This window comes from Jaculus jaculus, chromosome 8, assembly GCF_020740685.1.
Source record: "Jaculus jaculus isolate mJacJac1 chromosome 8, mJacJac1.mat.Y.cur, whole genome shotgun sequence".
In the NCBI taxonomy this organism is placed as follows: domain Eukaryota; kingdom Metazoa; phylum Chordata; class Mammalia; order Rodentia; family Dipodidae; genus Jaculus; species Jaculus jaculus.
Window position 1 is genome coordinate 64,316,017 of NC_059109.1, and position 13,578 is coordinate 64,329,594.

At 36.6% G+C, this 13,578-nt stretch overlaps 1 protein-coding gene across 2 annotated transcripts in view; it reads left to right on the forward strand.

Annotated features, from left to right (window-relative positions):
- The window catches only part of Cops2 (COP9 signalosome subunit 2), a 41,053-nt gene that overhangs the window by 5,028 nt on the left and 22,447 nt on the right, over positions 1-13,578 (forward strand). For both annotated transcript variants that reach the window (XM_004669732.3, XM_004669733.2), the window contains exon 2: positions 13,393-13,506. In XM_004669732.3, coding sequence (XP_004669789.1) covers positions 13,393-13,506 — 114 coding nt within the window. The remainder of the gene's footprint in view (positions 1-13,392; positions 13,507-13,578) is intronic.

Here is a 13,578-nt window from a genome sequence, read left to right on the forward strand (position 1 = left end):
GCAACCAAGTAAATATCCTTAGCCCCTTCCATTTATTAATTGGATATAGCATCTTGTTCTACACGTTGCTTGTTAAATTTGTGTTACATATATGAAGAGCCCCTTTACTGCTCCATAGATTGTATAACTACAGCATTTTGTTCAACTGGCTCCCTATTGACAACAGTTTCACTTATTTCAATGCTGTAAACATTGTGCAGCTTTTAGGGAAAAAAAAAAAAACTTCTACTAGAGACAGGTTTTGATCTTGTCTTTTTAGCTAGTTGAAAATTATACTGAAGTAGACTTGATAAATAAGGTGAACTATCAAACAGGATGTTACTTATCAGTTCCACATTGCTGGGATGAACATCCAAACCAGACACAATTTATGAGAGAATAAGGATTTATTTCAAGCTTATTGATCCAGAAGAGTTCCATCAGTGGCAGAAGCAGCAAGCCCCTTTTCACAGACCCAAGCAGAGAGGAAAATTGTAGCAACCAAAACACCAGCACCAGCAAACACAACACACTCCAGAGTACAAACCTGCTTTCTACACCTTATGGCTAGAATCAGATCTGCCCCAAACATGCCTTTGGGTTGGGCCCAAGATCTACTCCCAGTGACAACTCCTCCAGCTAGGTGGCACAAGACCCAAGTTACAAGCTAAATAAAACACCTGAGTCTGGGTGATACCATACATTTACATTCAAACCACCACCATAATATTTTAGGTTAAAAACACTTTACTCCAATAAAATGTTTTCTTAAGAATTTCAGAAACATTATGATACTCCATGTCAGTGTTATTGCAATGGTTTTGCTTCTTAAAGCTACTATTCAAGTAAGAATATTGATTTGAAATATAAATCCATTTTTTTTAGAGCCTTCTAAGGCATTGTTCTCCCCTCAGAAACCAACTTCATGACCTCACAGTGATTACCAATAATCCCACTGAGGAGGGGCCTCAGTAAAATAGGGATGGAGAGAGGAGACATAAGAGTGTAACCCAATGGGGATGGGACAAGTTTACAGTATGGTCATGTATTAAACTTCTTAGTAAAAAGAAAGCATAGCATATTGCATTAGCTCACTAAAGGAATCTGAGAGTTTCAAGCAACGATAGCTAAAATAAGTAGTAGAAGAGAGCCTCTATATGCTTAAAATTGACTAATTATGCTGGTTGTGTTGGTGCATGCCAGTAGACTAAAGAGGCAGAGGCAGAAGGATCAAGAATTCTAGGCCAACCTGGGATCACCTTAACAAGTAAATTATTAGCTGGGCATGGTGGCACATGCCTTTAATCCCAGCACTCGGGAGGCAGAGGTAGGCGGATTGCCATGAGTTCGAGGCCACCCTGAGACTCCATAGTGAATTCCAGGTCAGCCTGGGCTAGAGTGAGACCCTACCTCGAAAAACAAACAAACAAAAAAAAGAAAAACAAACAAGTAAATTATTAAGTTCAGTCATTATTAAGCACACAAATGCATTTAATAATTAATAAAATTCAAATTCATAGTAACTTAAATTTCTAAACTATGACTATCCAAAATGAATCTATACTTGTACCTTATATTCAAAATGAATGCATGGACTCCAGGGAGAATTGGAAACTTCCTACAAGGACTCCCCAACTTGACAAGGAGGAATTCTGAAGCATGGAGTCAGCAATGTCCTTAAATGTCCAGTGGGAGAGTGGGATCTGGAGTCTAGATGGAAAGACTTCTGTCACTGGAAAATGTGGCTTGAAGATAGAAAGTGTAGGGAACATAAAATGTCATTCTGATTTACACCATGCATTCAAATTCTGACCCACTAACTTGAATGAAAGTTTTTATCCCTTGTTTAAGGATAATGACGCATCTCTCTCTACTTTTTGCACATAAGTGGCTGTACTCAGCAGGAGCTACATTCCAGCATATAGTCAAAATTGACCCTTGGTTGTTTTGTGGTGGTGTTTGAGAATGTCAGACCAGTCTTCAATTAAACATTTATTGAGAACTTTGTAGTGTCCTAATCTCTGGGATGCAAAAGATGAGTAAGAAAATTCCTGCTTTTAAGAAATTCCCAATAAGGAAGGTGAGAGGAGTGAGAATAGTATCACACAGTCTGTTTTAGATACATGTCATGTAAAAAGAAGTATGCCTGGGTAGAAAAATTGAATTTGCTAAGATGCATTGCAAAGCTAAGTGTTTCCCAAGAGTGTTAATGCCAGAGAGCCTCAGTGGGGAAAAGAAAAGGTTTTAGGAAGCAGAAGTCATTTAGAATTCTAAAAATATAATTTGCCAGCTATTGGTGGTACAGGACTATAATCCCAGGCAGACTAACCTGAGGCAGGAAGATCTGAAGTTCATGGCCAGTCTAGGAAATTTAGTGAGACGATATCTCTAGAAGTAAAAACAAACAAAAAAAACCATACTGGATGATATGGTTGAGTGATTGAGTGTGGAAGCAGTGAGGCCCTGAGTTCAATTCTCAGTATGCTTTCCACCCCCCCAAGAAAAAGTACAATTTATGTTAAAGCAGCAGTTTTAATAACCTGAGATTTTCTTCACCACTATTGAGGATTTGAATCCAAGGCCTTCTGCCTGACAGTGTAATACCACTGAGCTAGATTACCACCCCCAAACAGCCCTTTAAAATCGGGTGGTATTTTTCAAGAAAAGAAAAAGTACGAATAGTGTAGATGGATCACATATTGCTTTGAAGAGATGTCAGGACATGAGTTATTTGATAAGTTAAAACTAATATTGAACTTAAAAGTTTTTGAATCTCTTTACAGTGTTCAGGGGAGTGTTTCTTTTATACATGTTGCTTAAGCTAGACATTCTTCATATATTTATTAAAATTTCAGTACCTTTTTTTTTTAATAGATCATTGTGTTTTATTGGTCTCCAGCCATATGACCTCTTGCAATGATAATGAAATTGATGGGCCTTTAAAATCATTTTTTAATGCTTTTTTTTAAAATTTTTATTAACATTTTCCGTGATTATAAAATATATCCTATGGTAATTCCCTCCCTCCCCACCCCCACACTTTCCCGTTTGAAATTCCATTCTCCATCATATTACCTCCCCATTACAATCATTGTAATTACCTATATACAATATCAACCTATTAAGTATCCTCCTCCCTTCCTTTCTCTCTCAGTACCTTTTTATTAAAAGCACTTCATTTAAACTTTTAAAAGTTGTTGCCTCATTAATTTGACAGAAGTATAGCAGAAATTTATGCTTCTGCATTTGTTCTCACTAATGGCATCTTACATTACTAAGCCATTGGCAGTTATTTTCGTTAACTTTATTTTCCTTTAACTTGTGCCCATGTAGTGTCTTTACTTTTATATGCTTAATAATATTTTTCACATGTGTTTATTCCAGTCTCTTCCTTTTTCCTTCAGTCTGCTGTTTGAAATCAAGCCTCCATTGTCTCATACAGTTCTTGTAGTAGCCAATGGACTATTTTTTGTGTCAGAGTAAAATGCAAATCTGATGTTTTTCCTTATAAAGGCTTTGAAAACCCTGAGACTCCATAGTGAATTCCAGGTCAGCCTGGGCTAGAGTGAGACCCTACCTCAAAAAACCAAAAGCAAAACAAAACCAAACCAAGGCTTTGAAAAGCTCTCTATTGGATCTGCCTTGCTAGATATCTGTTGTCCTCTGTACTTTTATCAGTTCATCTCATGGGTTTTTTACCAATATCCTATACTTAAGCACAAATTCTTTCCAATGTGTTATACCTTTTCAAGCTTCTTTGATCTTGTACATGCTAGTTGCTTTGTTTTAGCTTCCCTTCCTCATCACTAGCAACTCTTATTAGGTTCTAATTACCTCTGTGGATTGTTCTGTTTTGAAATGTCACTAAGCCCAGTATGTATCTCCTTTGTGGCAGGTTACATTGTGTGGTCATTTACCTGTCTCAACAGGTTTTAACTGTCTTATAAAGGACTTTCAGTCTGCATTTGTGTGCCCAGCATTTAATTGCTAGCATGTATTTGCATATACACAATGACAGGTCATTCATTGCTTGAGTTTAGAAGGCATTCAGTATAGTATGGTGGGAACCATAAATGATCTTGTTTCAGCAAATTATTAGTTTACTAATTGTCAGGTAGAGTTGGTGTCTTCAATTGATAAAAGTATTTTCATTTCTACTTTGCTGGGAACTCCATACTTTGTAATTCTGCTACTTCCATGTGTTGTGCTTCTCAATTTCTACATCCCTCATCTTGAATCCTGGCCTAATTTCTTACAATCTCTTTTAGGCTAAGAAACCAAAAAGTAAATGAACCTTGAGAGTCTAACATCTTAAACTTTTAAATGTATAAGTCAGAAATACTTTTCATTGATTTGTAGGGTTAGAGCTGTCCTCTGAAGGTCTGAGTTGCTAAAAGATAAGTTTCTGGTTTAGCCAACTATTCCTCTGTCTCTGTTTTTTTTTTTTTTTTTTTGTCTCTGCCTTATTAAACATTTTTCTTATATATGTGTGTGCACATGTGCATTGTGGAGTCCAGAGTCCAGGGTTGGGAATTTTTAACTTCCACCTTATTCTTTGAGACAATTTCTTGTTAAATCTGGAGCTTACTGATTGAGGCTAGACTATCCAGTCAGCTCCAAGGATTCTTTCTCCCTGTCTTTGCCTTCCTGGCACTGGGATTGAATTCACACTTGCACAGCAAGCACTTTACTGACTGATATTCCAGGTCTTACTGAACAATTTTAGTCAGGTTTTGAATTTTTTTTGTTATATGATGTATCTCAGATAATACATAACTCTAAATATTTTTGGAAATGTTTATGCTTGTTGCAAGTTCAGGCAAGTAGAGAAATGATTTTCCCCGCCCCCCCCCACACACACATTCTCCCTTTAATCTGCATTTAAGATGAGATCTAAAATATGTCCTTGATCTGGAGTTAAACTTTTTCCCTTTGTGACTCCTTTTTGCCCAGTGATTTTTTTTTACATAACCCCAGGTATATAGGTCTATAAGTATACATATCAAACCTTTACTGATCATAAAGAAATTTATTTTGGAGCAGTTCTTTGGTATATATAATTTTGTCATGAAAGATGAAAACAAACTTGCATGCTGAGATTAATATTTGATATTGTAGGATATAGAACACCTTTTCAGAGTTGGTGGATATTTTGATTTTATATTCATCAGTGCTGAGAACATTAATTCATGTAAATCCATAGTACAGAATGACACAAGTATATTTAGGGCCATTTCAAAAAGTTGGAAATTCTATCTTAATACCAAACCAGAATTCCTTTAATGATTTTTTAAAATATATATTTTAGTAACAAATTCGATACTTACACACAACAAACCATGGTATTTTCCTCCCCTTCTCCACTTTCCCCTTCATAAGTCTCCTCTCCGTCATATCCCCTCCCACTCTCCATTAGTCTCTCTTTTAATTTGATGTCATTATCTTTTTCTCCTACTATGATGGTCTTGTATGGGTATTCCTAGGCACTGCAAGGTCCTGGATATCAAGGCCAATTTCTGACTGGACAGTTGTATGTTCCTTTGGCTGTGCTTCCAAATGAATTTTAGGGTTTCTTTTTTTTTTTTTCTATTCCTATGAAGAATGCTTTTGGAATTTTAATGGGGATTGCATTAAATGTGTAAATTGCTTTTGGTAAGATTGACATTTTCACAATATTGATTCTTCCCATCCAAGAACATGAGATGCCTTTCCATTTCTTTGTATCTTCTGCAATTTCTTTTATGAGTGTTTTAAAGATCTCATTGTAGAGCTCCTTCACATCCTTAGTTAAGTTTATTCCAAGGTTCGTTCGTTCTTTCTTTCTCTCTCTCTCTCTTTCTTTCTTTCTTTCTTTCTTTCTTTATTTATTTATTTATTTATTTATTTATTTATTTTGAGGCAGTTGTGAATGGGAGAGATTCCCTGACTTCATTCTCCGCATGTTTGTTGTTAGTCTATAAGAAAACTACTACTTTGTGTGTATTTATTATTTTATATCCTGCTATGTTGCTAAAAGTGTTTATCAGCTCTAACAGTTTGCTGTTAGTTTTTAAGGTCTTTTATGTATAGAATCATATCATCTGCAAATAATGATAATTTGATCTCTTCCTTTCCAATTTGTATCCCTTTTATGAGTGTCTCTTGCCTTATTGCTATAGGTAAGGCTTCCAGTACTATATTAAATAAAAGTGGGAACAGTGGATACCCTTGTTTTGTTCCTGAATTTAGTGGAAAGCTTCGAGTTTTTCACCATTTACTATTATTTGGTTGTAGGTTTCTCATAAACAGCTTTTATTATGTTGAGATATGTTCCTTTTATTCCCAGCTTCAGTAATACTTTTACCATGAAAGGATGTTGGATTTTGTCGAATGCCATTTCTTCATCTATTGACATGATCATGTGATTTTTGTCCTTCAGACCATTTATATAGTGTATTATATTTATTGATTTGCATATGTTGAACCATCCCTGCATCCCTGGGATAAAGCCTTCTTGGTCAGGCTGAATATTCTTTTTGATAAATTCTTTTATTCTGTTTGCCAATATTTTGTTTAGAATTTTTGCATCTATTTTCATGAGGGAGATTGGTCTGAAATTTCTTTTTTGTTTCTGTCTTTGCCTGGTTTTAGTATGAGAGTTATGCTGGCTTCATAGGAGTTTGGTAGAATTCCTTCCTTTTCTATTTTATGGAAAAGTTTGAGAAGCATTGGTGTTAGTTCTTCCATGAAGGTCTGGTAAAATTCACCAGTGAATCCATCTGGGCCTGGCCTTTTGTTAGTTGGACCTCTGTAGTTGTTATAGGTCTATTGAAATGGTTTATCTCATCTTGATTTATTTTTGGTAAGTCATATGAATCAAAGAAACCATCCATTTCTTCAGATTTTCAAACTTTCCATTTTTTTTTATTTTTGTAGTCGGTGAATATAGTCAAGTTGGTACTATTGTTAGCCTCTTCCCTGTCCTCTCCCCATCACAGGGACCTCCTTATTGGGGTATATAGATCATGCATTGTGGGGTTAGCCTTTAGTTTGGGGTAGGAGATGTCTCTGCATGTCATGACCCAACATGTGGCTCTTATATTCTTTCCACCTTCTTTTCCACAAATTTCCCTGAGCTATATTGGGTTCATAGTAGGTCTGCTTCCATTTTGAGATCTTGGGTACCTCTGTGTCTCTGGATATCTGGTTTGGTAGGGATTGATTGTTCTCTGTGTCTATCTCCTTCACTGTTGTGCTGGTTTCTGATTCGCCAAGAAAACAGCATTCTTGCATGTTTCCCCAATTATTCTTAGTTTCAGCTGGGGCCCTTTTGGGGCATGATGGGGTGGTTTTCTCCTTAGGATCTCAACTATCTGAAAAAGAGAAGCAGATTCTCCAATGGAGAGTAAAGTTAGCCTCAAGTAAATTCGATAACCATTGTTTTTTAGAGAGAGTTTAGTGGAGAGCAGGTTCATTTCTGGATATGTTTCTGACTTGTTTCCCAGCTCCAGTTATGGGTTCTGTTCCACTGAGCAGATCAGTTAGCCAAATCGAGAGCAGTTGGTTTCCCTCCATGGCTGTGCACCACTATTGCACTTGTATGTGCATCACGTCAGGTTGTTTGCTGCTAAGTATGTTAGATCATGTGTTGCTTGGGAAGATATTAGTCGTTCTCCCTCAGTCGTTCTTGTAACACCTTCCGTCACTAGACACCCTGTCTGGGGACTGACTCTCTTCCAGCTTCCAAGCATGTCGCTCCATGATACACACCAACCATTATTGTGTCTTCAGCAGTAGGGTCTTACCACTAACCTATGGTGTGGGTCATCAAGCACTCTGACATAAATTTGTCTTCTTTTGGGAAACCTTGTAGGTCTCTGTGACCAAAAGCCATTGTGAAGCCAACTCTTTGTTTCGTTGTTTCTTTGGATTTTTTTTTTGTTTGTTTGTTTCTAGAGCATTAATTTCTGCCCTAATATTAATGATTTCTTCTTGTCTACTGATTTTTGGTTTGCCTTTTTCTTCTTTTTCCAAGGCTTTAAGGTGGAACATTAAAATTTTTGTTTGTGAACTCTAATTTCTTAAATTTCCCTCTTAGGACTACCTTCATTGTGTCTCAAAGGTTTTGGTATGTTGTATTACCATCATCATCATTTGATTGTATGAATTTACTGATTTCCTTTTTGATTTCTTCAGTGACCCATTGATCATTCAATAGTGTACTGTTCAGTCTCCATGAATTTCTATGTGCTCTGTAGCTTTTCTTGCTGATTTGCAGTTTAATCCCATTGGGGTCAGATAGAATATGAAGGATTATTGCAATTTTCCAATATTTGTGGAGATTTGCTTTGTGTCCTAATATATGGTCTATTTTAGAGAATGTTCCATGTGCTGCTGGGAAAAATGTATATTCTGCAGCATTTGGATGGAATGTTCTGTAGATATCTGTTGGGTCCATTTGTTCCATGACATCATTTAATTCAGATGTCTCTCGGTTTGTTTTTTGCCAGGATGACCTGTCAGTTGATGAGAGTGGGGTATTGAAGTCTGCCACTACAATTGTGTTTGAAGTTATGTGTGGCCTTAAGTCTAACAGTGTTTGTTTGGTGAAACTGGGAGCCCCCATGTTAGGTGCATATATGTTTAGGACTGTAATGTCCTTCTTCTGCTGGAGTGTTCCTTTAATCAGTATAAAATGACCTTCATTGTCTTTCCTCGCTAATGTTGGTTTGAAGTCTATCCTGTCAGACATTAGGATACCAACTCCTGCTTTACTTTAGTAGGCCCATTTGCTTGAAATACCGTTTCCCATCCTTTCACCCTAATTTGGTGCCTCTCTTTTATTGAGAGATGAGTTTCCTGGAGGCAACAAATTGCAGGGTCCTGCCTTTTAATCCCGTCTGTAAGCCTATGTCTTTTGGATGGTGCATTTAGGCCATTGATATTAAGAAAGGTATGCATTTAATCTTGCCATTCTTCTTATTTTGTAGTATTTCCTGTTTTCTTTTTTTTCCTCCTTATTCACACTTTATTTTTTTGACCTTTTTTTAAAATTAGTTTTGTATTCAGCAAATACAGGCAGTTTGGTACCATTATTAGGCTCATCCGTGGCCTAACCCCTCCCCGTTGGCCCCTCCTTGTTGAGGTATATGGGTCGTGCATTGTGGGGTTAGCCCACAGTTATTGGTACGATAAATGTCTCTGCATATCATGACCCAACATGTGGCTCTGACATTCTTTCTGCCCCCTCATCCGCAAAATTTCCCTGAACCATGTTGGGTTCCTGTTTTCTCTTTACCCGTTTGTTTTAACTGTTATTTGAGTGTGGTTTATTTTTTCCTATTTCCTCCTGTGTGTGTTTTGCTTTCTCTTTGGCATTAAGAATTCCTTCAAGTATTTCCTGTAGAGCTGCGTTAGTTTTCATAAATTACTTTAGCCTGCTTTTATTGTGGAATGTCCTTATTTCTCCATCAATTTGATTGGATAGCTTTGCAGGATTGAGTAATCTTGGTTGACAGTTGTTATCTTTCAGAACTTGGAATACATCATCCCAAACCCTTCTGGCTTTTAAAGTCTGTGTTGAGTAATCTGCAGTTATTCTGATGGGTTTGCCTTTGTAGGTTACTTGCTTTTTCTCTCTAACTGCTTTCAATATATTTTCTTTGGTTTGTGTGTTTAGTAGTTTAATTATAACATGGCAAGGAGAGGTTCTTTCCAAGTTTTGTCTGTGTTTTAAAAAGCTTCTTGTATCTGCACTGGCATTTCTTTCCCAATTTGGGGAAATTTTTCTTCTACCATTTTGTTGAAAATACCTACCTAGCCTCTGGATTTAAATTCTTCTTCTGTTATACCCTGAATCTTATGTTTGATCTTTTCATGGTGTCCTGGATATCTTTAAATTCCCATTCATGCCGTGTAGCTTGTCTTTCTCTTTGTGGGATTATATCTGTAACCTGGTCTTCTAGTTTAGATACTCCATTCTCTCATTCATCCATTCTACTGGTGAGACTTTCCACAGAGTTTTTATTTCATTGACTGTATTCTTCAGAGTCAGGATTTCAGTCTGGCTTTTTTTTTTTTTTCAGTATTTCTATTAACTTACTCATATCTCTTTATTTCGTTAAGGTGGTTTCCTATGTTCTCTTTCAGAAGTTTGTTTTCTTCTTTAATTCCTTTGTTTTCTTCTTTGATTCCCTTCATTTCTTCGAGCATAGATAGATACCATCATTTCTTTTGAAATTTTTGTCAGGCATTTCATCTAAAAAAAAAATCTCATTGGTGATCATTTCTGAAGGATTTATAGTTTTTGGTGTGACTGTATTGTCTTGATTCTTGTATTATATTGTAAAGTTTCTTGTATTATATTGTAGTGACTTTTGCATCCTGAATTGATTCGAAGCTTGGGTTTTCTACTTATCTGCAGTGTTTCCAAACATAGCAATCCACGTCTATATACCCTCAGGATATGAATTCAAAGTGCCAGATGTGGCTTTTGTCCCCCAGTCAAGCCACAGAAATAATCTTAGGTGTTGAGTTTGCTTGCTAAGCAAGTATTCTAGTGGACTGGGAGGAATAATTTACTGGCAAATTCTAAACTTCAACTGAGTAACATATACAATCAATAAAAACCAGCACAAAGTATGCAGTTGTGGGGATTAAAACAGATAGTCATATAAAGCCATAATCCCTAAGGGTGTGTGACCTTGCAGTTGCCTCACCTTTGTACATTTGGTTTATGTGTGATTTGGAGATTCAAACATGGATCCTTAGGCTTCACAAGCAAGTGCCCTAACTATTAAGCCATCTCTCCAGCCCTCAAATAGCAGTTTTAAAAATCAAATATCTTAATACAGTACAATCCAAAAGATACACTGATTTGATACTTAACACAAAGAGGAATGGCTGTTTTTTGTAATTAAATCACTATATTTCTCTAAGTTCCAAATCTGAGGTGAGTGTTTTAGAGCATTCCTTGGTTTTGTGGGACATGGTAGTATGTGCATGCAAAGTGCACATGTTCAGAACCAGGGCTGCAGCTGTGCAATGCCACATAGGTCAGCCCTGCCAGAAACACTTTGAATTTGTTATGTGTTCGATTTTGAAAACCTTTGTACCATTGTCCAGTATTTTCACCCCATATTAAGTTAACCCCTGCCAGATCATGGAACATAGTTTAAGAAGCTGGATCGTGTATAGCCAGTTCAAGAAACCAAGGAATGTAAAGGTGGAAGGAACACCAAGGTGGCTGTAGGAAAGTGAATGAGGAAGGAGACCCACAGGAGACTGCTTAGATGCAGTCAGGAGTTAGGCTTCTATTATTTTGGAATTGTTTCATGACAGTGTGGGAAGCTATTCTCCATTCTGGCTGTTCAGGAGGAGATTGGAACTTCAGGGATAAAAAGGAGAACTGAAAAGCTGTTACAGATTGTGGCGACATACTTCCTTGAAGGGTGCAAAGAGGGATAAAGGAGATATGGATGGTTTTGAGATTCTTTGTAAAGGTAGAATCACTTAAGACTATAAATGTTTCAACAGTGTAACTGCACTGATGTCTTCTGCTGCCTTCCATGTGCATATTATTCTTGCACATAATTTTTTAACCCTCTTCTATTCTGTATCCAAGACAAACTCACTTACCTTTCCAACCCAGCTTTGAGCCCATCAGTGCTTGTATGAGACCACACATAGCACTCAGTTTGGTCTGCAAAGGAAATGTTTGAAGGGGATTCAAGTGTGAGACATAACTGAATTTCAGATCTATAGTTTGTGAGACTGAATGACACGCATGGTCTCACACAAGGAGAGGAAATAATTGTCCTCCAGAGGGCACCCAATACAGTGTTGTGATTATTGAAATATGTCTTTGTTTTTGATGTTTGAGCCTCTAAATTCTAAATACACTCAATGTATCTTTCTTCACTCTTCTGCCTTTGTGAAACCTCATAAAAATTTCCATAGATAGTTTTTCTTTTGGTTATTTATTTATTTATTTATTTATTAGAGAGAGAGAGGCAGATAGAGAATGGGCATGCCAGGGCCTTCAGCTATTATAAATGAACTCAAGATACATGTGCCGCCTTGTGTATCTAGTTTACATGGATCCTGGGGAATCAAACCTGGGTCCTTTGGCTACGCAGGCAAGTGCTTTAACCTCTTAAGCCATCATTCCAGCCCTCTTTGTTTGTTTTTTGAGGTAGAGTCTTGGGGAATTGAGCCATGGCCCATAGGCTTTGCAAGCAAGTGCTTTTAACCTGCTGAGCCATCTTTCTAGCACCTAGTACCTTTATCCTTTTTCTCCAGTCTGTTCTTCATTTAGATATAAACTTCCCTCATTGTAGTGACTTATAGGTGAAGAGAAAAATAATCTTTACTTTGTGGCCATCTAAAATAATTTTCACTCTGCTAATCATCATGAGTTTTATCTTTATTGTTAAATTAATTGTAACTATTAGCTAAACTTGTTTATACTCTTTCTGTATCATAGTTGTTTTATCCCAGTATTTCCTTCTTACATAGCAATTTTCACTATGTATGAATTTATATGTTGGTAAAATCTCAAAATTACTTAAGTCCATTTTAGCTTTTTTGATTTTGTTCTAAAGCTAGTTAAATTATAGTGATCTAAAAGTCATATAAGAAAAATGCATATAAAAATATTAACATGTGATTATATTATCTTTATTAATGAGAGAGAATGGGTATATCAGGGCTTATAGCTACTGCTAAACAAACTTTAGATGCAGGCTCCACCTTGTCAAACCCAGTTCTTTGGGTTTTACAGGCAAGCACATTAAGCACTGAGCTATGACTCTGGCCCCTTTAGAGTAACACATACAAATTATCATTCTAGCTAGTTAGGCCATATTAGAATAACAAAATTTAGTCTTAGGGAATAGGAAAATTAGATTGCAGAATTAAAGGTTAACACTTAGAACATTTAAATTTGATTTTTCTCATGTTCAACAACCAACAAAGGGTAACCACTATAGAATTGGCAGTCATTAGCTAATATTAGTTCTTTGCTTCCTACTTTTGTGTTGATTCTATTCCAGTTATTGTTTTGATCTCAAATAATTTCTCTCCTACTATATTCTTGATTCCTCCTCCATTATTAAATGTCAATGACATTTTACCTTTGTGTTCCAGGTTATTTTGTTTCTGTATAAATGTATAGTTTTTTAAAATAGCTTTCACTTTTCTTTGCTTTGTCTTGAGTGTTTTTCAAGGTAGGGTCTTACTGTAGCTCATGCTGACCTGGAACTCCCTCTGTAGACCCAGGCTGGCCTTGAACTTATGGTGATCTTCCTACTTCAGCCTCTTGAGTGCTAGGGCTAAAGCCATTCGCCACCATACCTGGCTTAACTTTCACTTTCTGCTGTGCAATTCTTGAATTTTATTTTACTCTTATTTGGTGTTTTTCTTTTCAATACACAGGAATACTCTGAAGACAGCAACTCTGAACCAAATGTGGATTTGGAAAATCAGTACTATAATTCCAAAGCATTAAAAGAAGATGACCCAAAAGCAGCACTGAGCAGCTTCCAAAAGGTTTATATTTTCCAGTTGATTCTGTGTTAATGCTTGTTTGTTTTGTAATGGTGATATGTCAGTTACTTTCCT